The following is a 23,758-nucleotide window of genomic DNA, read 5'->3' on the forward strand; positions in this document are numbered from 1 at the left end:
AACAGGCTGGCGCAGAGGAAACGCTGTTTGAACCTTTACTTCTGCTGCTACGGCCAGTACCATTCTACGCCGCTTCGTGTGTGCGTGGAGAGCTGCAGGGTCATACACGTGCACACCCCAATGTCAGGCTTCTGGCTTTAAAACAGGAAAGAAGTCCAGCCACTCACTCCTTGGGTGGAGCTTTGTCGAGCGCAAACGTCGCTGGGTCGCCGCTGGCTCCACGGGCCCGCCAAAGGAGGACCTGCGCACAGCTCTCCAGACTCTTGGCTTCTCTGAAATGCCATCCGTCTCCGGAAGTTGCCCGTCCATCTACCATTGTGTAAAGTTGACCCCAAATCCTGAGCTTCCAGAATAAGACTGCAGGTTATCGCTCATGCCATCTGGAGCAAACCGTTCCGGAACCAGGCCATCTTGTCAGGATATAGGGGTGACTGTCGGCACAGGTGAGCGACAATACCATCCCCCTCCGTGCCAGCACACCCTGACTCTCCTTTCGGAGAAAGCCCTTGCAGGCCCTGGTCACGGGCCTCTGGACACGTCTGCCTTCTCTCCCCTTTAGACTTTCTTTGGAAAACAGAATTTACAGTACATTGGGCATTCAGTGCAAGAAGCAAAAGTAGGTCATAGGAGCAAACGAGGACTTGGGTTTTCAGTGGTTTGGTTCTAGGGAAGGCTGAAGAAAGCTTAAATGCCTAAACATCTTCAAGTAGTTTTAAAAAGGTGGTAGGAATAAAATGAGGAAACTCATATATTTGTGTCTCTCATGTGCTGGGCACAGTGCTAACACCTTTAATCCTTCATCAGTAAGTGGAAATGATTTCCCCCATCTTACGGATGGAGAACACCAAGGCCCAGAGATGAGAGGTGATTTGGCCCCAGTCAAGAAGATGGAAAAGGCAAGAAGATGGTCCTGAGACCAGCGGCCCAGCTTGGGTCCAGGCGAGCTGTCACTCACGCCTGAGGGCTCAGTCCCCCCCGCCATGGGGGAGGGGTTGGTCCTTGGAACTATGCTCAGAGAGAAGTCAAGGCCACATTTCAAACCAGGGAACAAAACTGGGCTCAAATTACACATTTGAACAAATAGAAAAAAGCAGATCCAAGATAAAAGACAGTAAAAAATCCGATACCTCCGTTACCCTGGGATGCATCCCTTGTATTTCAGCCAGGAGCTGGGCAAGAGAAGAGGAGAGAACCCAGGGACAAGTCAGTGGCAGAGTCAGACCCAACTCTATGAAGTTTTGCGATGGAACATATATAATCCATCCGGCCCGTGACACGGGTCCATGCTGCTTTGGAACCCTTCCCATCTACATCCAAGGAAAATACACACGGTGGCCCAGGGCCCTCTCCCTTGCTGAAGGACAGACCCGCCCTTTGGCTGTCTTGCCCTCTCCCTGCCGGCGGCCCTGAGCTGGCCCGGCCTCCCCTGGCGCCCCAGCCCCATGCACGCTGGCCCTTGGGCCATGTCAGGGTCCTCACGAGGTGTGAGGAGGGCATCTCAGAGAGCGAGCCAGGAGACTCCATCACTGGCCTCATCTTGATTTTGTGTTTTGTTCTTCCCTTTGGAAGTGGATTCCCTAAAAATAGCCCGAGTCTGAATTGGCAGATGTTGGATTTGTCCTTTACAAGAGGACCAAAATTAGTCTGTCATTTGGCACCTAAATAAGGCAGCCAAACTGCCTTTGTACCAACTTTGCGGCAAGGAGGGACTGAAGTTGCAGCATTTTGTCTGACAAGGAAACTTTCTTGGAAGCTGTTCGCAGCACCTCCGAAGCCCAAAGCTGGGGGGAGAGGGAGAGAGAGGACGCCGAGTCCAGAGGGCCGTGCCTTCCTCCTGGCTAGACCTGCTTGGCCCCGAGCTTCACGGTTAGCTTTGTTCCACGTGGTTGAAATACCTCCTGAAATCGGAAGAGAGAATCAATACTCCACCGAAACAGCAACCGGAGAGAACAGCCGTGGTTCCTCTGTTTTGGGGAGGAAAAGAACAATCTGTCCAGAGTGCCTGGAGCCGGGTGAGGAGAGGGGCTCCCCAGGGGCAGCAGAAAGATGTTATAATCAATTACCACATCATAACACTGATGTATGATAATTACGGAGTGTTTCTCCTGAGATAGTGCCGCGTTTGGCTGGGATACAGTTCTTTCATGGTCCACTGCCTGATTAATATGCAAATAATAGGCTGATTGCATGATGAATGCAGAAAATGAGTTCGCTGATAACGTGAGCACTGAAGCGGGAAGATGATAAATTACTTTTACTGACTGTCCTACATTAAGTACCCTTTCTCAACAATTTCATCACAAATTAAAGTAAAGCAGTATGGCGAGATTAGGAGGATGTGTAAAATAACGCACCTTAATAGCTTTCCTAGTACCGTCTCGGACGGCGGAGATGTTACTGGTTCTGCCCCGCACGACCCGGTGCCGGGTCGGCTCAACCCACCCGCGTCCGGATGGAAAGCCGAGGCGCAGCCCACCACACCGGCCTGTTCGGCGGCTGCCGTCAGCCCTGGATCCTCTAAGGAACATTCCGTCACAGCCCAAACATCATTACCCACACGCCAGGCTGCCTGGCGGTGTTATTGAGAGGGGACGGGCTGCTCTTGGGGCGGACGCTCGAGCCTCTGCACAGATGGGCACTCCGAAGCCTGCGGTCCCCCAGGGTGCCTGGGGGAAGGAGAGCTTCTGAGCTGCAGGCCTACAAGGCTCGGGAACAAAACCATATTCAAAACCACCTCTTCGAAATCTGGGAAAATTAATTCCGCTCTCAACACAGCATGTGTGACCTGTCCGCCAGGGAACGTGGCTGTCGGTGAAGGCCAGGCAGGTTTGCCCAAAGCCAGAAAGGAAGCCTGGAGAAAAAGAGAGGACACGGGCGTGCGGGCGCACACGCTCACTCACGCTCACACAGTGATTAATCTTTGATTACAGCAAAGCAATTTAACTAGAGGGTTTGTTTTTTCCCATCTCGGTAATATATATTTAGACTGTTTGTATGACATACATTTTCTCTTAATGCACAGGGACGCATTGATAAGTGTTCATACACACAGCTGGTTCAGTAATAAGGTTATTGAAGGTAATTTGAAAGCATTATTTCTAAATCAGTATGGATCTGCAGAAAAGCTGGAAACCGGGTGAGCACCAAGCTCCTGAAGCAGGGCCAAGTGTGTCGCCCAGTGCAGCTTCTGCAGCTTTGCCAGGCTGAGTTCACTACAAAAGACGAATTGTAATTTAAGGAGCGTTTTTAATTTTGAACTGAATTAAATGAACGTTGAATTCCCAAACTCGCCTTTGATGTGCGTGTTCCCTTCAGAGCTTATAAAACATGCACTAGAAATATGAGGATCCCCGAGAGAGGGCAGACGGACGCCCCAAATCTTCCAGGCAGGACGGCGCCGCCTGGGTCAGCCCAGGATTGCGGAGAACGTCTCTCCCCCCATATGCTTTCCCAGTTTGGGGAGAAAAGAGAGTGAAAAACCACCTCGAGAGTGAGGGAAGTGCCCGGTTGCACAAGATGGTGTCTGATGGGAGGAGCCGAGCATCCGTAGATCTCCGGGTGACAGAGGCAACATGTCCCGCACCCCTGGGTGCTGTGCGCCCGGCTGAGGTGACCAGCTAAGGACGGTCCTGCCGCCTCCCACCGCGGGCCCACCGCCACTGCCAGACCCAAGAACTCAACACCCCCCTCCGGTGAAATGCACCCAACCTTGGACTCAGCCTTGTCTCCCCAGAACTGCTCCCTTAAGTGACTAGCACCCCGCACCCCCCCCCCGCCCGTCGTCTAAGCCAAAGTCTGGCAGCCCATCTCCATCCTTCTCTTCCTCTTACGCACCCTCCCAAACACGCTCATGTGCACGCACACACGCACATAGGCACACACACAGTTTCTATTTCCTAAGTGTCTCTCGGATTCTTTTGCTTCCCAGGCCCGTGGTCCCCACCCTGGAGCACACCTCAGAGCCTTCTTTCCAGATGGCACATCCGGCTGCCCTCCACCCCCCCCCTCCGCTGCGGCCCCTTCCCTTCTTAGTGTGTGACCCGGCCCACCCAGGCTCAGCTTCCATGTCACGGTGACACCTGCCCCTCCAAGCGCCCCCGCCCTGCTCTCGTCTCAGGGTCTTTGTGACCATGACTTGCTTCATGACATCTGCCCGGCTCCCCACTGTGCCTCATCCCCTAGCACCCTGCCTGGCACTTAGAAGGGCCCCCCACTGAATGAAAGACACAGGCCCTCTCTTCTTCAAGTGGCTTAGAGGTCACGTTTGGGGAGGTAAGCTATACATGGCCCAAGTTAAGTAACAACCTTACTTTTATGGGGGTTTTTTTCTTTGTTAATAAGTAAAGTATTTCGGCTTCTACGTCACTATGCGAGTTTCCTTGGACAAATTTTTAAAAATGTTTTGCTCACGCACATGCACAGCCCGGTACCTACTGTGCGCCAGAGATCTTGTCTCATCTGCCTGCCTTCTGTGCTGGCAGGGGGCCGGGTATATGAGGGAGGAAGCACTGATGTGCTGTGTTCCAGAAGAAACTAGGACCGACAGTCGTTTTCCCTTTCCTGGGACAGCAGGCGGTCCCACCCAGCCCGTCGGGCCCGTCCCCAGCTCTTCCTGCCCAAAACGTTGCACAGGTTACTCCTTTCTGCCGTTGGGAAAAAGAAAAAGAAAAAACAAGGGATCTGGTAGGTTTGCTGAGATGTTCAGTGATTTCAGGCAATGCCCGGGCTGGCTCAGGGCCAGAGAGAGTGTTGCCAGCCCAAGGAGGGGGCAGGCAAGGCCTGGGTGTGGGTGTGTGTTGATGTTTGATGCCACCGCCCATTTGGGAATGGACCCTTCCTGCGGGTTGGGGAGACTGCCGGGGACCCTTGGGAATGGGACCTGGTGAGGCCCCTTCCCTTACCCCCCCATGGCGTCAGACTCAGGCCTCGGCCTTCGGGAAGAAGGCTGTTTTGTAGCGTGGACACACCTTAGTATGCTATTAGGTTCCTTCTGTTCCTTTCTCAGTAGAAAATATCCAGGGGTGTAGAAAGTTCTGACATCTATTAAAGTATCCATGTATTTTGTTTCAAGCCCATGCTAATCCATCAAAAGGCTGCTCATGCTCAAAAACAAAAAACTCCACATTTTCTCTTGGCCTGGAGAAGTCGGCAGTGGTCCTAAGGGGCCGCGAGTGTCTGCTGTCTGACCCGGAGGCGGGGTTCGGGACTGAGGAGCCCGTCTAAACAGCCACCACCGCTGGGGCTGGGTTTGGCATTGGGGGCATTGGTAAAGGGGTCTCACGTGACTGTGTGGGGTGGGTCTGATGGATTTCTGACAAAAATACAGGAGAGCAAATGAGCGTCACCGTGCACCTTTGAGGTGGAGGGGCTCAGGTTGGGGGGTGGGGGCTCTCCTAGAAGAAGGCAAGCGAGCCCCGACACAGCAGCTTGGGTTCAGCGGCTCCATCACGGAACCCACATCTGAACTCCACTGAGAAGCATTGCAGACTGCTGGTCACCCTGTGGTGGCCTTCGAAGCTGTCAGCCCTGTCCACTGGGAAGGCCTCGAGCTGGGCAGGTCCTTCCAGGCCACCAGGGCTCCCGCTGGACCCAGGATGCCAGCACCAGGTGCCTCAGGACCTCTTGCACACCCTGGCCCCACCGTAGAGCCGCAGCTGGAGAGCCTGCCATCCCCCCTCTGGCTCCGTCTTCCACTCTGCCCCTCCCCCGTGCACCCCCTTTTCCTTGTCTCCTTGATTTCCTCCCTCGCTCCCATTTCCACGTGCCGGCCCCCGGCCATGCTGCTCCCCGGCTCTGTTCGGCAACCCCCCACCCCCCCAACTCCTCCCTCCTGTCTCCCATCTCCCCATACTTGTCTGTCTTTATAGTCACTTGGAATTTCCTGGCTTGGCAGGGGCTCAAAGCCTAAACTATGGACATAATGAAAAGTGGTGCATCAGACCAGCCACCAGTTAAATAATGTTTGGGTTCTTGTCAGAATGTCACAGAGTACCCTGTCATTTTGTTTCAGCAACTTGTCCTTCTGAATGCACAGTTCGCCTTATGGCATGCCAGCAGTAAAAATGTCACTTACAATAATTACTTTTTGGTGAAAATGCTTGCTGACTTCCTACCTTCAAGCTGTTTTTTACACAGTGGGGAGATAATAAGAAATGACTTTATCCTGACTGCTCAAATGAACACTAAATGGAATTTGGGTTATTATTACTGCAGATAGAGGGCCGGGTATGGAAATTTCAACGGTGGATCGGATAAACTGCAGGGAGATGTGTCTCTGGAAATTATGGCGGGTGAGCGTTTTCAACTGACTTCTGTTGAAAACTTAAGGCAGCTGTTGTTTGCCTGCTGTTTTTGGAATATAATATTTTTCATAATCCTTTTATAGTTCCTGGATGCCTCATGAATTTCGGAGGGCCTCAAGTCACTGCCTCTGCTCCCTGTATCTTACTAACCAAGCGACTCCTGTGCAAGATTCGAAGCTTTGCAAAAAAAAAATAAATGTAATCCACATGGGTCACTTCTTAATGTAACACCTTAGTATTGCTGTCAATATCGGGTAGATGAGCTGTGTGCAGGGGCTTTCCCAGTATGCAAATTGCCCGTTTTCGATTGGCCCAGTCCTGCTGTCTGCGGGCGCCGCCAAAGCAAAATGGGTATCTGATTTCTCTTATCCCCAGTGCCCAGCGGACTGCATGGCACAGAGTAGGCGCTTTCAGAATTCCTGAGCGAGCGAGTGAGCAAATGAATGAAGGGCAGGCACGCGGCTACTCCAGTGACTGCCAGACAAAGGGTGGGTGGAAACACGGAGGCTTTCCACTCTCAGTCTGGTTCAGATCCTTCACCCACGTGACCTGGACAAGTCATATTGCCTGTCTGTGCCTTGGTTTCCCCGCCTGGAGTGCGGAGAATCGGATGCAGCCGTGTGTAAACGCCCTCCGTTTATCACTGGGTACTACGTGCATTCTGGTTCCCTTCCCTAATCCCAGTAGTGGGTTGGCTTTTGGGTGCTGGCCATCCCGTTTTTGAGATTCATGCATGGTGACATATGGACTGTAGAGCAGTCGTGTCCTGGAAGGCAGGCCCAGTCGTGCTGCCACGAATGGACACCCGGTTTCGGGCCCCACCGTATGGGTGGGCTGTTCTGAATACAGAACATCTGACCGGTTCTTGGCTGTGTCACCAGACAGGGCATCTTAAGTCTGTCAAAGGAGGGAAATGGATATACTTGCCTCACACTGAGGTCCTTGTGAGGAGCGCGGTTGGTCATTCTCGTGAGCCCTAGCCCAGGGCCTGGCATGCAAGGAGTGCATGAGAAATGATGTTAGCGTACATAGGAGCTGCTCTTACAAATGATGATAAAATAAGGCTTCTTTTTTTATTTATTTGAGAGAAGAGAGCATGAGCTGGGGGAGGAGCAGAGGGAGAGGGAGAAGCAGACTCTGCACTGAGCATGGAGCGTGACGTGGGGCTTGATCTCACAACCCCGAGATCATGACCTGAGCCAAAACTAAGAGTTGGACAGTTAACCGACTGAGCCACCCAGGCGTCCCAACAAATACATTTCAATACAATTTAATAACCGCTTTTAAAAACAAAACAAACAAACAAACCCATCAAATTCAGGTTGTGTTTCTTAGCACCAGCCATGTGGGAGGTTCAGTCCTCACTGCAACACTGTTGGCATTTTCCAGATGAGGAAGCCAGATGTCCCAAGAAGTTGTGAATGTCATTCCTGTGAACACAGCCGGCTAGTAGAGGTAGCCCCATCCCCGAGTTCATATCTTAATGCCAAGCCCAGGACTCCTGCTTTTTTTTTTTTTAATTATTTTTAATTACATGGAGTGGAAGAAAGCCTTATTCCTTCACCTTCGGAAAGTATTGCTTTAGACAGAAGCCTCTGTTTACTGATACTTGGAAAACAAAACAAAAAAAAGTAATATTTCTTCTTTTCTTTGGACAGCATCTCTTGTTCTGTCAAGATGGTCAAGGACAGGCAACCACATGTCCTTCCTGCACCCAGGGGCGGGGCCGCCTTGCAGGGGGCTCTGGAGCTTGTTTCTGGCTTGGCTTTGGTTACTGAGTTTGCTGGTTCGGGTGCTGGAGCTGGGTGCTTACTGGAAACAGCTTTCTAAAGAAATGACTCTTTCTGGGCACCTGGCTGGCTCAGCCAGTTAAGCGTCTGCCTTCGGCTCAGGTCATGATCCCGGGGTCCTGGGATCAAGCCCCACATCAGGCTCCCTGCTCAGCAGGGAGTCTGCTTCTCCCTCTCCCTCTGCCTCCCTCTCTCTCTCTCTCATGAATAAATAAATAAAAACCTTAAAAAAAAAAATAGAAGTGACTCTTTCCACAGTGATGTTCTCAGCATGAGAACTCATGGGGTCTCCAATGGGGCCATTTGCTATTGCATCTGTCCGTGCCTATCCAAACATGGGGGGCCTGATTCTGCTTTCCATGAGCTGAGAGCGCAGTGGTTATCTGTGTGCACATGTGTCTGTCCGTGAATAACATCCCCCAGAAAGAGCACTCAGCTTCGACTTGTCTGTTACATTTAGACCCAGACTCAGAGCAGAGTCCAATGCACACCAGCCCGGCAGCACACTCCCGGTACCTTTCAAGGCCGAGGTGGGGTTTTGATCTTAAGGGCTTTGAGCCGGGAGCTCCGTCTCGGCTGGCGCCGCACAAAATGGGAAGCACCAGGGCAGTGGCTCCGTGCGGTCTGTCAGGCAGGCAGCCATGCTTTTGACCTTGCTGTGGGTTACAGGACACAAACCTGAGAAGGAATCTGTTTATCATGTGGGGATTCGTACCATCCTTGACAGTCTGCAGTGAGCAAGACGGATGATCTGCCAAATCGGTCCCTCGCATGGGTGAATCAGGGCAAATTTACAGTACAATTTCTTTGCTGCTTCAGATACAAAAATAACATTTGCTGGGTTTTATATCCAGTTGTTTGATGACCTGGAGGTGAGCAGAGAGAAGAAATCCGATTTGTAGGATTCATATTGCCTTAAAGATTTATATGGATCATTTCTGCTGTTTACGCCTATCTCTTTTACATCTTTCACAAACCAGTGGGTTGTGGTTTTTTTTTAAGCCAGATTTTCGAGGTTGAGGACACAGGTTTATGTGATGGTGGAACTCTGTTCCTGCTTAGAACAATAAACAGGTTTATCGGTTGAGTTGCAGTTGTTTTATTTGGGATTTTATCTTTCTAGGTGTTTATATGAAAGAGCCCTTGTATTCGGAATACGTTTCCCATCCTCTTGAGTTCAGAGTAGGCTGTTATCCTGGATATGGTATGTCCAGGAAAGGATACCCCATGTCTATGCCCATTTGAAATTCAGTCATCACTCAGTGTTAACATTTTGTTTCATCAGGTAGTGAGTATTTTGGGAGGGGGGCGCCCATGTGTGCTGATGTTCCGTGAGTGGCCTGCTTTCTGAAACATATCATCTCTCTGGGGCCAGAGAACCCATGTGAAGACACCTGGCCTGGCCCCTCACACATGGTGCCGTGCGGTCTTACCATGTACCCTGCTTGATGGGGGGGCTGGGGAGGGGTCGGGGGAGACCATACCAGACCCCAAGCCATCGGCAGATTTTACCTCATGGGTAGGACCACGGTGCTAAATCACTCTGCACTTTCCTTCCGGACACAACCTCTCTCTGTATCTGGTAATTAGGAAATGGCCAAAGCCTTTATTCCAGACATCCCAAAACTAAAATGGATGCTGGGTTTCACGGGTGATGCTGACAGGGAGACCAGAAGGGACCGCTCCCCAACAGAGCACGGGGTGGCACTCCCCCCTGGGCACCTGCGATGGGACAGAGACCCTTCTTAAGAAGGGAGAGCATGGAGACCTGGCTGCCACCCTGCATGGGTGGCGTAGATAAACAGAGCTCCGCCTTCAAACTCGCGTCCTAGCGTTTGACAGGGAACAGAGTGGGTGCTCCTCTTCTGTCGGCTCCCTCCAGCTGGGTGCTATGGAGCCCTCCGGGGTCACAGCAAGAACCCACATGAAGTCCCGGGACTCGTCCGGGGCCCCCCAGCTGGGGCCAGCCGCCGAGACCTTACGCCTCCTCTTGGAGGGTCTTCATAACCATGGTGGCCACGCCCTGTGGGCAGCCCTCATTTAAAAGAACCCACCCATTCATTTTGTTCTGGAAATTATGGACAGAATAAATCTGCAAATTATAAGTTAGCCAAGGTCCTTCTGAATTAGGGAATGAGGGGGTCCCATTGGAAGAAATCACGACTGCGTGAGCCCGTGGTTCATAGGACAGCAGTTTCTCAACAGAATGCCCTTACATTGGGCCTTCAGAAACCTTTCGTTTAACTCCCGAGTTTTCCTTCTGTTGCCGTTACGTTTCATTCTGTAAGACAGAACATTAGAGGTTTCTCCCAGCCTTAGAACCATAGCTGCCATGCTGTATGCTTGCACGGGCATTTCACTGATACTTCCTAGGTAAGGAAAGTAGACGTGCGCCGTGAAAGACAGCTATTTTCAGCCCCGGATTGTCGTGTGCTTTAATTACAGAAAGCACTCCAAAGACCTCTGCCAGCTGCAGCCCTGCACCCGAGTCACCGATGAGCTCTAGCGAATCCGTCAAGAGTTTGACTGAGCTGGTCCAACAGCCCTGTCCCCCCATTGAAACGAGTAAGGATGGCAAACCACAAGAGCCCAGTGACCCACCTGCCTCAGACTCCCAGCCCACCACCCCTCTGCCTCTTTCCGGACACTCGGCCCTCAGCATCCAAGAGCTGGTAGCCATGTCTCCAGAGCTGGACACCTACGGCATCACCAAGAGAGTCAAGGAGGTGCTGACGGACAACAATCTCGGTAGGTTCCCTCCCTGGCTGCCAAGTCGGGGGTGCCAGGTTGCTTCCTGTTGGTTTCTGGAGGGATGGGTGGAGGGCACTCAGGCTGAGCCAGCCAACAGGTTTAAACGTTGATAAGCTACCTCTAAGAACATACAGTGCCCTCCGGCTGTGAACACGAGGGCTCCTGAGGGCGGTCAGTCCCGGCCTGCTCCTGCCCCCGCTCCCCCGCCACAGCGCCCCCACTGGGACCTCTTAGCGGATACCCATGCGGCTGGAGTGGACTCAGGCCAGGCGCTGAGACCGCCTGACTGGGGCATGCCCGGTGGAACTCCCGGTTCTCGAGGGCACCAGTGCTGGGCCCGAGCAGCGTCAGCCCAGCCCATCCCATGGCGTGTTGGGAGAGTCCCCAGACTGGGTTCATATCCCAGTTCTTCCTCTTGCTCTGTCCATCATCCTGAGCAAGCTACTCTCGGAGCCTCCCCTGTACCTCTGGGACAGCAGTGCCCGACTTAGGCCTGTTGAGTAGCACCCTGCCCGCAGCTAATAGTCCATTATTGTCCCCACCTCCTGCCTGATGATGCCGGCTCCCTTCCCCAGGCCCTCCACTGGGAGGCAGTAGAGAGCTCCTACGGAACTGAGTTCGCCACTCCTCCCTCGAGGGTTCACCACAAACCCAGGCGGTTAGCTTCGTGCATGCCCCACCTGAGGCGGCTCTCCCCTGAGGGCTCTGTGGCACAGTCAGTAGCTGTGATGCTAGGAATATTAGAGCATTTGGTCATTTTAAACCTTTGTGCTCCTGTGGTTCAGTAGGGACCACATGGGGTTCTCCAGGCTTGGCCACCCAGAGACTGGAAACAGCCCCTCCCCAAACACTTAATGTGGGCCTTGAACTCACGACCCTGAGATCAAGACCTGAGCTGAGATAAGAGTCAGAAGCTTCACCGACTAAGCCATCCAGGCGCCCAAGTCCCCCAAACGCTTCTGTCCTTACTTCCCAAGTGTAGATGTCAATTAAGGAGCACTGTTCTATGCGGTACATGTTATGACAACCCCGAAGAGTGGCTGGAATTTGCAGGGGGGCCTTGCATGTCTGTTTTTCCCAGGGGATAGGAAAAGAAAGGAGTAGCAGTGAAGTGAGTTTCAGGGAAGTATGTGTGGTAACTTCACAGCTCGGAGGCTCAGCGGCCAGCTTGCCTGGTTAAGGTCCTCTGTCCCACTGCTTGCACAAAACAGAACAAGAGAAAAAGTAATGTCAACTGAGAATGTTTTTAATTAAGTTAATTCAAAGAAATAAAATTTAGCTGTTGATTTTTTTAAATGGCCGTGAAGTCCCGCATGTTCATCAATGATTGAAATACGCAGGGATTCCTAAACACAGGTCATCCCCTACCTTACAGTCTTATCACGACTCCAGAGAAGCAGGCCCGATAGATTATTGCTGCCCACTCCCTTATAGGAAGTGTTGTTTCTGTAGTCATGGGCAAGCAGCTGAAGAAAACTCCCTTTAAACCACTGAGAAGGGGCGCCTGGGTGGCTCAGTCGGCTAAGCATCTGCCTTGGGCTCAGGTCACGGTCTCAGGGTCCTGGGATCGAGTCCCGCATCGGGCCCCCCACTCAGCGGGGAGTCTGCTTCTCGCTCTCACTCTGCCTCAGTGCACTCTGTCTCTCTCTCTCAAATAAATAAATAAAATCTTTTTAAAAAATAGACAGATAAGCCACTGAGAAGTTGCAAGATCACAGCTGTGAGGTCATAACATTAAAATCTCATCCTTGGCCTTCCCATCCCCGTTTCCATCCTTGCTGGAGTTCTGGCTGGTGTTGGTCGTGTGCCACCGCAGTAGAACCCCACTGGCCTGTCGAACTCCCATTTTCAAATGCCGTGAAGCACAAAATCAGGGGTGAAACTTTCCACCCCAGAGAGAGAGAGGACTTCCTCCTATCGGAGCAGGAACTTCCGGAAGAGCTCCCTAGCAGTGCCACCATGGAGCTGAGAAGCACTCTCGGTGGTTGCTATAGCTGGTCTTAGCTTTTCCAGGGTGGAAGGTGCCTCCCCTGCTGGGGTCTCTCAGTGGAGTAATGGGCACGGAGGGGGCCAAGTTATAGCTGAATAATGCAGCTATAAGGCCCAGGCATCCTCTTCACTTCTGACTTGAGATCTTGACGTGTTCATGGGTCAGTCTCTTGAAATCATAAGCAGAGTGCACGTGTGCGCACATTTTATCGGGTAAGGGTCAGTAGCTTTCTTCAGGTTCTCAAGTAGGTCCATGACCCAAAAATGATTGAGAGTCGCTGCTATGAAACCTCTAGAAGTAATAAAAATTTCCAAGAATATTCATATGATTTCCTCTCCTCCCCTCCCCCCCCCAACAAGATGGGTCAAGCAAGTAGTAACCAGCTGTTTATTACATCTATCACTTTCCTGAACATAGCGAACTCCTTGGTGGTGTTTCTCGCAGATGGAGGGCGTGAGCCTGTCTGTCATCCACGGTCACCCTGCCACGGAGGGGCAGAGCTGCTCTGGGCCCGGGGGTCATGTTCCCTACGCTGTGTGGCACCAAACACTGGCCTGTCTGATCCCAGTCTCCATTTCCACCTAATAAGTCCTATTATTCACCTTCTCCCATCTGGTCGCTCAGGTTGTCCCTGATTTCTCATTTGCGCCTTCAAAAGTGCTGGCCCCTCTTAACCTGCAGCTGAATGGCTCTCAGAGAAGAGACATTTTCTTTTTAAGCCTCTGACGAACATGGCCAACCTGGGGCCGCTCTGCTCTCCAGAGCAGAATTCCCTCTGATCAGCCTGGGGAGCAGGCTGCCCACCACGGCCTCGGAGAAAAGGCATCGAGGAAGGGGTTTTGATCCCCTTTGAGCTCCAGTCAGCAGAGGCAGCTTAGACTGCGGGAATAGACTTTAGAATTGGAAATGGCCTGCTTTTCAGAAAAACAGAGCTGAGGGGCTCTTTCTCCTTCTCTTTCCTGCTGTGACCTTGGGTCAAGTGGCCTGTTTTCTCAGCAAGACCGGATAACCTTGCTAATCGTGAAAGGAGCCAGACAGCCCTGTGGTTTGAGGTTGTATAAGAGAGGGCTCCCCGTGTGCTACTTAACCTCCTGAGCTTGGGTGAGGGATTAACCACCTCTGATAAGCGCCGCAGGTGTGTTATCCAGGCCTCAGTACATCCAAAGCCTGGAGGCTTTTTTGAGAGAAACGTTGTCGTGTGCCCACAGAATGCAGGAGTTATACTGACTCCATCATCAGTGGAGTTTGTCACAAGTCTGGTTGAAGAAATGCTTTTTAAAAAAAAAGATTTTATTTATTAGAGAGCATGCGTGAGCAGGAGAGAGAGGGAGGAGAGAGACTCTCAAGCAGACTCCGCGCCGAGTGCAGAGCCCACCATGGGGCTCCATCCCACAACCTCGAGATCAAGACCTAAACCAAAACCAAGAGTCAGCCCCTTAACCAACTGAGCCACCCAGGGCGCCCCTGAAGAAATGCTTCTAGAAAGTGCTTGCTCCGAGGCAGCCCCCGGCTGGCCAGACTCCAGGGTTTCAGACCCCATGTCTGACTTTAACGTTGGCTCATACTTGTCCTTCCAGATCCCTCGGTCTCCGTCGTAATGTCTCTCTCGGTTCTGTTTTCTCACCAGGTCAGCGCTTATTTGGGGAGACCATCTTAGGGCTCACCCAAGGCTCCGTCTCCGATCTCCTTGCTCGCCCAAAGCCCTGGCACAAGCTCAGTCTGAAGGGACGGGAGCCCTTTGTCCGGATGCAGCTATGGCTGAATGACCCCAACAACGTGGAGAAGCTGATGGACATGAAACGCATGGAAAAGAAAGGTAAGCCCCACCACCCACTCTGGCCAGTTGCCTTCTCATCTACGAATGCGCCGTTTCTTTTGAAGCCTATGTGCAGAGCTGGTGAGAGACATTGATCTGTGGTCAGGCAGGGCAAAGGGATTTTTGACAATCATCAACTGACGAGGACCTACGAGGACTGGGAAGATTTGTGACTTTTTCTCCCCAGCAGACTGAACCCAAAATACATTTTGGCGTTGGGGGGCACCCGGACGGTTCCTTACAGTCGCCCTGGTGGTCACTGTACCCTTTTTCTTCTTATAAGGCCACCAAGAGGTGAACATCACAGCACTCGGTGGTGGTGGCCCATTTGTTTATGGTCTTTGTCTTGGCGGGTACGTGGGGCAGTTCGTCTCGTGCACGTGTTTCACGTGCCAGGGCCCTCCGTATCGTATCTTATTGGCGAGATCATTCATAAACACATTTGTAGATAAGGAAAACTCGGGTTTAGAGAAGTTGGGCACCTTCATTAAGGTCACCCAGCCTGGAAAACAGAAGAGCGAATTCCTGCCAGAGCAGGTCTCTCTCGCTGTTACTCTATGGTCTGTGGGGCTCTGCAGGACTCAGCCCCCTTGAGGGCCAAGTGCGGCTCTTCTTTCTATATGCATCTGGAGCCCTCTCAAATGCTGACCAGCCTTCTTAGGGCACCTTGGTGGTGCAAAGTAATGTCTGCTCTGTCCCCTCATTTGCACTCCTACCTGCGGCTCCTCGCTCGTGGGTCCTCCCCTCAGAGGGCACAGTGCTGTAAGCTCACGAAGTGGCCGAATCAGAATCCCTTAGATGTGGAGGCGAGGCATCACGCGCCTGTGTGGCCGGGGCGTGTCTGAGCCAGGGGCTGGGCATGGAGCCCGGGCCTACATCCTCTGAGTTCACCAAGAGAGCCTGCTGCTCACAGTCGGCCTGGTGGCACGTTTGTCACCCAGCCAGGGCAAGGGCCAGAGCTCCAGGAGGAAGTGAGCATCTCTGGTGTCTCCTCCGAGAGCTCCGTGGGGTCGGGCCTCCTGTTCACCAGGTGCTGTGCTGAGACCTCACACAGTCCCCCCCCTGCCCAGCTCTGTCCAGTGTAGGCGCATTCTCCAGGAAAGATGGGGCTCTGGCGTTATGAGACTTGCCTGATATCAACCACTGGCAGAAGGAGGAAGGAGGGAGCAGGAATCCAGAATCACAGGCCGGCCGACTCTGGAGCCGGTGCTTCCGATGTGTGTTGTGCTCCCTTGTGCCCGGAGCCTGCCACCCTGGGACCAGTGGGCCCACGCAGCGGCCTTCCACTGCACGCAGGGCCCTCCGGTGGACTCCGGCCTGCCCTCCGGGGTGTAGACCAAGGCCCTGACACAGTCCACAGCCCTTTGGGCGGCCACAGATGCCTGGTGCCACATAACCCCCAAAAGTTTTTTAACTTTCTACCTTGGGAAATTTCAAACCAAAAAGCAGAATGGTACCATGAACCCAGTATATCCATTACCGAGTTTCAGCGGTTATCAGTGCCCACCCAAGCAATATGAAAACTTCCTGCACACTGGCAAAAGGCAGTGCCTGCCTCCTTGAGCTCCCTGGGAGCCCCCCCGGCCAGCCCTCCGAGGCCACCCCCTAAGCAGCCCCCCATGGCTGCAGGCATCAGGAGAGGGACAGCCCTGGTTCTGTCACCCCCTGGTCTGTTTGTCCTTGGAGGCCACTAGAAAAGGACCCTTGCCCCCACAAGTAGATCTTTGGGGGCTTCCTAGGCCTCCGCTCCTTCAGCACGGGCTCTGGGCGCCATCTTGTGTTTCAGAAGAGTTACTGTTTCCGCCGGGCCCAGGCCCCTCCTCACATCCATCCCAAGGTCCCTAAAAGCAGCTGTGGGCCCACTGTCTTCTCCCTCCCTCTAGCAGGGATGCTCACTCGAGGAGCCTTCCCCAGACACACCAGTGGGTGAGCCAGAGCATAGCGCTTCCCGTGATGTCCGCCCGATGGGAGCGGCCAGCTGGACACACTGGGCTGGGTTCTTTCTGGCCACTGGCTGTATCATATTCATTCTCTTTGGGGGAAGATTTGCCTTCTCCACGGTGTTCCTAGATATAATCCTAAAATGGCAAGTTAGTTAAGTCACTGCCTGGCCTAAGTTTCTGCCTCTGTAGAATGAGGCCGCTCATGTGAACTTCTCCAGGTTGGAGCATCAGAAAGAACATGCCAAGCGTAGCAACCAGCACACACAACTGCTCAGCAAATGAGTTTTTAAAATAAGTTGGGTTCCTTTAAAATAGATGAAAGCCCATCGTGCTCCCAGTCTAGACCGCACTGGGTGATCCCACGTGCTCTCTGCTTCCTTCTCTTCCCGAACGAAAGCTTTGCGTGCTTCTCCCGTTAGCTCGAATGTTTTATTGCTCTCCTTCCTTCTTCCTTTCCTCTGAACATTTTGTGTCCACCCTGGTCTGCCTTCTGTTTTCTGTCCCTTTATGAGATGGCCCTTGAACCAACCTGTTCACACAGCCCCCGGCCCCCAGACGCACTCACGCAACGCACGCACGCACCGCCTGGGCTAACTCGTGGGCTCCTCTGACCACCCATAGTCCTCTCCTGTGACGTTTATTTGTGACCTGAATGTGAGGGCTGCCGCAGGGCTGGGGCGCTGGCCACCATCAGGCAGGACAGAGCAGACGTAGGTCAGACGTACCAGCTGTGTGACCCTGGCCTTCGGTCTCCATCTGTACACCAGGACGGTCCTGGTCCCTCTCGCGGGGCATCCCTGGGAGGATCGCTCGACAGAGGTTGGCTTTACTGCTACAGCCGCTCTTCCTCCCCACCTGCTGCTTGAATTACGTAATGTTACGTCCCATCTTCCATCCGTTTTAAGAAGTTTTAAGGGATTTTCAGACTATATTCCAAGCTAACCCACTAGAAAGCTCACCGTGGAGGACTCATTTGCTGGAGAGGTTAGGGTTAGGGTTGGGGTCCCATGCTTTGCCCCATCATTTTGCCATCTGGTGCCCTTGCCTCCTTCCGCCAACATCCCAGACTCCTTGATCCATCACTCCAGGATGCTCTGCCATTGTCCGAGACGGACTTCTCTCTCTCCACCTTCCCATTCCCGTCCCCCTGCAAATCCCAGCCCTGGATTAGTGCTCCGCTGGCTCTCTCCACCCATCCTCCTTGGCTTCTGGGACCTGAGCATCCCAGCTCTACGTGGGTTGGAGCTGCCTCAGATTTGGGGCTCCAGCTTCAGCGGGGTCCCCTGCTCTTCTCCCCACCCCCGCCCCCCCTCCTTCACCCCGCTCAAGACTCCGTCCCCATCACTTCAGATCACCTCTGCTCCTGCCTCCCTCCTCCTTCAGGAGAACGCAGGCCCCCAGCTTTCCCACCTCAGTCCCTGTCAGCTTGTCTGCACCTCCAGCCCCCGCCCCCACCCGTCCTGCCTCCCGCGGCACCTGCGGTGATTCTCTCTCTCACCTGTACCACCAGCTCTCTCCCCTCAGCTGTGGAAACACTGTCAGCTCACTCTCATCTTTAAATCCGCCCTCAGCCCTGGATTTCCCTTCTAGAAGCCATCCTGTCTCTCGCTGTTCTTTTACATTTGGGCGTCTTAACGTAAGAACTCGTGCTCACTGCCTTCACCTCACCTCCCGTTGAGTACTCTGCCTCCTGCCACCTGGCTTCTCCCACAGCGACACTGCACCTGTTCACCGCGGTCCCCAGTGCTGTCCTAACCGCTAAAGCCAGAGGGCCTCCTGGGGGCTCATCAGACTCTCTGCATGCTGTTGATCGGCTCTCCTCACTCATCCCTTTGCTCCCACTGTTGTCTCCTGGTTTTCCTCCCGTCTCTGGATCCCTCATAGCTGCTTCTTTCCGGGGTTACCTCTGCCCGTGGGTGTACCACAGGGTTCCATTCTCAGCCCTGGTCTTTCTCCTCGACGGCATAGACTGCAACCATAGTTTCTGTCCCAGTGGTCCAAAATTCTTCTCTCTAGCCCAGACCGTTCTTCTGAGCTGCCTACCTACCAGTCCCGCTGCCTCCAGGACATCTCCATGGGGGCAACCCAGAGACACTGGCGCCCCCCCCCCCTCATCTCGCAGCATGAGACCAGGGGGCTCCTCCACTCTCCTCTCCTCAGTCCCTCAGGAGTCTGTCCCCCAGTCCTGTCAGCTCTGGCCCCTACCACCTCCACGCCCTCTGCTTTCCTCCAACCCCTCCGCCACCTCCCCAGTTCCGATCTTTATCATTCTTACCTCCTAACTGAGGGCCCTCCTGCCGGTCCTCCCATCCAGTCCGTCCTCAGCTGCAGCCAGAGGAGTCTTTCCAAAACGTGTATAGCTGCTCATCATACCAGCCCTCTAACTAAAGCCTCTTCATTTCTTCCTACTGCATTTAGGGTCAAGTCCAAACTTCCAGCCTACCCAGACCCTGCCTGTCTCTCCAGCTCCTGCGTCCCCCTCCACACCCCTTGTGCACGTACGCGCGCACGCACACACACTCTGGAACTGTGCTGTCTCATGCCCCTGGGTCTTTGCACACGCTTGTCCCACTTGTTGGAACAGCCTCTTACCGTCTTCTACCTCATCACCTATTTTTTCTGGTTAATCACTCCTTGGCCTTCAAGATTCTCCTGGGAAGCCTCCCTTGAGCCCTCCCCAGGTGCTCCCTTAGTGCCTCCCTCCATGATCCCCCGTGCTTGCCCCCCCCACTGCGCTCTACGGGGCCACCTGTACACTTCCCTGCGTGCCCCACTAAGCCGTTGGCAGGGACAGCCGGCGGCCTGGCAGTGCAGCCAAGCGGGTCCTCGATGAGTGAGTGCTGGGTTTGCGAACGGTTCTAGTCCAAGTGTTTTGAGATGCTCTTTGGAAGAGCAGGGCAGAGCAGCCAGCTACCACGATCTTCACAAAAGTCATTGTGAGCCAACGGGGCTCCGTGGCGCCCTGGGGGGTCGGGGGCTTGGCCGGATCTCCCAGTGGGGCCTGCAGCTCAGTCCGATCTCTCTCCCTCCCTCAGCATACATGAAGCGGCGGCACAGCTCAGTCAGCGACAGCCAGCCCTGCGAGCCCCCCTCCGTTGGCATTGACTACAGCCAGGGCGCCAGCCCCCAGCCCCAGCACCAGCTAAAGAAACCCCGAGTGGTGCTGGCTCCCGAAGAGAAGGAGGCTCTGAAACGAGCTTATCAGCAAAAGCCATACCCGTCACCAAAAACCATCGAAGAACTCGCCACCCAGCTCAACTTGAAAACCAGCACCGTCATCAACTGGTTCCACAATTACAGGTACGGTCCGGCTCTCGGCCCAGGAAATCAGGGCTCCGAGAGAGCGCACCATCAGCCCTTGCGAAGCGGCTGGTCTGTCCCGCACACAGTGGCCATGAACACTGCACAGGGATGGTGGTCTGGGGACTTGGCCCTGGCCGGCTGGGGACTAAAAGCTCGGTGCTTGGTCGGTTAGTTGGCTTTTTACGTTTCATTGGAGTTATTAACTCCCAAGATGCAGGGTCACGTGGTTAGAGACACTCCACGTCTGCTGTGGCCAGGAAGACAGTTATCACTTAGTAAGAGAGAACGTAGGCATCCGTGGCTCCATAGCAGCGAAGGTTTCTTCGTGGAGACCCGAGGGGTCTTGTTCAGCATTATCTTCCAAATGAGTTTGATTAGTTTTGTAGTTAAATAAATTGAGTCAAGTTAATGAAGATTTATTGAGCATCTACTAGATCTCCAGACACCGAGCCAAGCGTGTTAATCAGCACCGTCCCACTTGATCTTCACAATCATATAAGGGACAGAGTTCTACCTGCATTTTACAGGTGGAAAACCTAACACTCCGAGGGGTTAAGTAACTGACCGAGGCGGAAGGGCCTAGTGCTCTCCCGTAGAATGAAGCGGACTGGAGTAAAATGTTTGGATGAGCTCATGAAAATCCACTGGGACTCATAACGGCTTGTTGACCATAGCTGTAATCCAGACTTCCTCTGCTAGAAACCAGGACGTCCCAGTGGCCTGATGGGCATGCCTTCTTCTTTAATGCCCTGGAAGTGACCGTCAGTTGCTCGTTCTCATTAGAACGTCCTTTTCTCTAGGGCTCAACAGGACTGGGGCAGGTGCTCCTGGTCCTACCCAGGTGACAAGTACACACACGCAGCCAGTGCAGGCGGAGTCCTCCTGGTTACTTGCCTCAGACAAGTTGTGGGCAGCAGAATATCCTAGATAGCCGGGGGCCGCAGGGAGTTGTGTCTCCGACTGGACCCTGCCTTATCTGTTAGGCTCCGCTGCAGTTTCCCAAGTGGCCTGGCAACCCCACCCCCCAGTGCTGAGCAAAGTGGGAAGTTTTAAAATATTAGATGGGACCCGAAATAATACCTTGACTGCTGATGAAAGCTAAGTTCGCATTTGTAGCTTAGTGTGAGAACAAACAGCCCTGCTGCCTGACCCCCTGGAACCAGGCAAGTTTATCCATCCCCATGCGCGGGCTGGCCCCTGTGAGGGCAAAGAAAGTACACGAGCTGAGCACCACCAGCTTATTCATCCTAAATTTACAGATGAGCTAAAACCAGAGGCAGAGCGAGGCTAGCAGGTGCGATAATGGAGCTCCCTCTACAAGGAAGGAAACTTCAAGAACAGTAGTCAAGGGAAATGAAGGAGAATGAATGGGAACCTGGGCAGAGGTTCCCCAGAGCAGCCCCACCCCCGCCAGGTGTTGTGCAGTCCCATTTTCACTTTCTAGACACAGAGGTGCATTTGAATATGTACTTTCGAGTCTTCTGCAGGCTGTGTCCATTTAAGTGTGGTAACTCGAGATGACTATCTGAGTAAAGTTGCTACCAATTATACAAAGCATCCCGAGAAACCATTTCCTCTGGTCCCGCTGGGGTCACCTTTTTCCCCAGATCTCACCTACAGGCCTCAGCTGAATGGCGATCACTGCCTCCTGGCCAGGGCAAGCGCTCTCCAGGTTTCTCAGCTTCTGTCACTCATCTTGCTGACAACCGTGGGAATGCCCAGCCCATCACAGGTGGTCAGCCGCTCACTGGAGAGTCCCTATGTGTGCATTTAGCATGAGCAAATTCAACCATATACAACAAAAGTATAAAACCTCAAAAAAGCAATAGAACCTCAAAACTTAGCAGAGGAGCTCAGATCCAGATCTAGAGTAGATGCTCAGTAAATGTTTTCTTTCAAAATTAACCACAACAAAGCAGGCTGGGCTAAGACAAATGGAAGAACCAAGGGCAGATTTGTTTCAGCTGCAGAGATCTGGAAAAATATCCTGGAAGAGGTGTGAGATGTGCAGGGTCTTGAACAAAGAACTGAAAAGAATTTTTTTTTTTTTTAAAGATTTTATTTGAAAAAGAGCACAAGCAGGGAAGAGGGAGAAGCAGGCTCCCCTGCTCCCCTGATGCGGGGCTCGATCCCAGGACCCTGGGATCATGACCTGAGCCGAAGGCAGATGCTTAACCGACTGAGCCACCCAGGCGCCCCTAAAAAGAATTTTATAAACGACAAAATAGGTCAGATGAGAAGTGAACACTAGGTCATTCAGAATTGGCATAAAGCCCAAAGTATTGAAGTCCCTTGGTCACCCAGGAGGCACAATGCGGAGCAGAGAGTGAGTGCTCCCTCCATGGCTTTAGCTCTTCCAACTAAATGCTTCCAACGGAGACCAACTTAGCCTGGTAGACCCTCCAGAGCTTCATGTAAGGACTGGCACACATGCACTGAATTCCTCAGGGAGGAGAGAGTTTCTTACATTCTGTGGGAGTTAGACAGGAGAAGTAGATTTTTTTTTTTTCTCCTGCCCCACCGGACCCCACAGGGAGTAATGGGGAAGGGGGGATCAATTTTTAGCCCCATCAAAAAAATACAATCTTACTTCCTCTTATCTTTTCACCCTCAGGGAAGTACAAGGATCTCAGGGTGACCAGGTATCTTAGGGCCTGGAATGCCAGAACAGACCACCTAGCACAGGACCCCGGGTCTCCTCCTAGAACAGGTCCACCCTATAGAAACTCTTCCAAGCCCTAAATACCATGGCATCCTGCGAACCTTGTGTGACTTGTTTGAAAACCAGATCTGCTCCTGGGACCTGATCTTTCTAGATCAGAAGGTAATATTTTTCATGGACGTGGAGACAAATCTAGACTAAGAACGATGATGTCTCCTGTCGGTTGAGCATATGGTATGTGCCAGGCACTGAGCCAGGAGCATTACAGATGTGTCATCTCATTAGATCCTCGGATGAGCTGCCGAGGGTGGCAGCCAGGATGCCAGGCCCCAGGCATGAAGTTGTCCCTTCCCTCCCCCCAGCCCTTTTACCTCAGCCTTAGCACCTAACAACAGGGATTCTGTCATTCAGAAGGCAGATGGAGGGTCTGAACAGCCCTTTTTTTCTGGGTCTACTTTGTGTCCTGTATTATACATTAATATTTTATTCTTAACATCTCTGCAAGGAAGATGCTATTCTCCACATTTTTCAGATAAGAAGTCTGAAGCTCAAAACCGTTCAGGCCCTTTTTTCCAAGCTGTATAGCTAGTAAGTTTACAAAGCCAGATTTCAAACCCAGGTTGGCCTGGTTCCATAAAGCCTGTGCTCTGTTCTGGGCCAGTCTGCCCCTGGGACTTAGTTAGTACCTGGTAGACCTGTGGCCTGCCGGTCTAGCCTCCCACCTCCCCAGCCAGGGTGGGATGGGGATTAGGTGTTCGCCCCAACTGGCATTCTTGGCTGCCGAGGGGCTTGAAAGGCCTCAGAGTAGGCTTGCCCTCTCACAGCGGAGTGTCCAGTAGCCTATTGACAAAGGCTTGCATTTCCCAGGCCCTCATGGTAGCCCCAGAGAAGGAGGAGAGAGTCTTCTGTTACCCCAGGCAACTTCGGTGGGGGGGCACTTTAGGACCTCACGCTGTAGCTCTCGCTCAGAAACCATCCTCAGGAGAAGGGACAGGGCTCAGACTGTGCAGGGAGCAAATAACAGTGTGAACACATAACCACCACCAAGGGTTCTGACACACTAGACAACTTTCTCCCTGGCTTCAGCACTCCCCACATCCAACACAAGGCCTGGCATATAGTGGGCTCTCAAAACATGTTACCTCTATTGGGGTCTGTGTACTGCAGAAAATATTTTTATTGCATGCCTAACCCAAGGGCT

At 52.9% G+C, this 23,758-nt stretch overlaps 1 protein-coding gene across 9 annotated transcripts in view; it reads left to right on the plus strand.

The window, feature by feature from the left end:
• CUX1 (cut like homeobox 1) overlaps positions 1-23,758 on the plus strand; it is a 352,135-nt gene that overhangs the window by 300,295 nt on the left and 28,082 nt on the right. For 6 of the 9 annotated variants that reach the window (XM_081819440.1, XM_081819436.1, XM_081819438.1 and 3 more), the window contains 3 exons: positions 10,538-10,840; positions 14,461-14,649; positions 19,628-19,892. The exons of the other annotated variants lie outside the window; for them this stretch is intronic. In XM_081819440.1, the coding sequence (XP_081675566.1) occupies positions 10,538-10,840; positions 14,461-14,649; positions 19,628-19,892 (757 nt within the window). The remainder of the gene's footprint in view (positions 1-10,537; positions 10,841-14,460; positions 14,650-19,627; positions 19,893-23,758) is intronic. 9 annotated transcript variants of the gene reach the window in all.

Source organism: Leptonychotes weddellii, chromosome 5 (genome assembly GCF_054177405.1).
Source record: "Leptonychotes weddellii isolate Sample4059 chromosome 5, ASM5417740v2, whole genome shotgun sequence".
Classification (NCBI taxonomy): domain Eukaryota; kingdom Metazoa; phylum Chordata; class Mammalia; order Carnivora; family Phocidae; genus Leptonychotes; species Leptonychotes weddellii.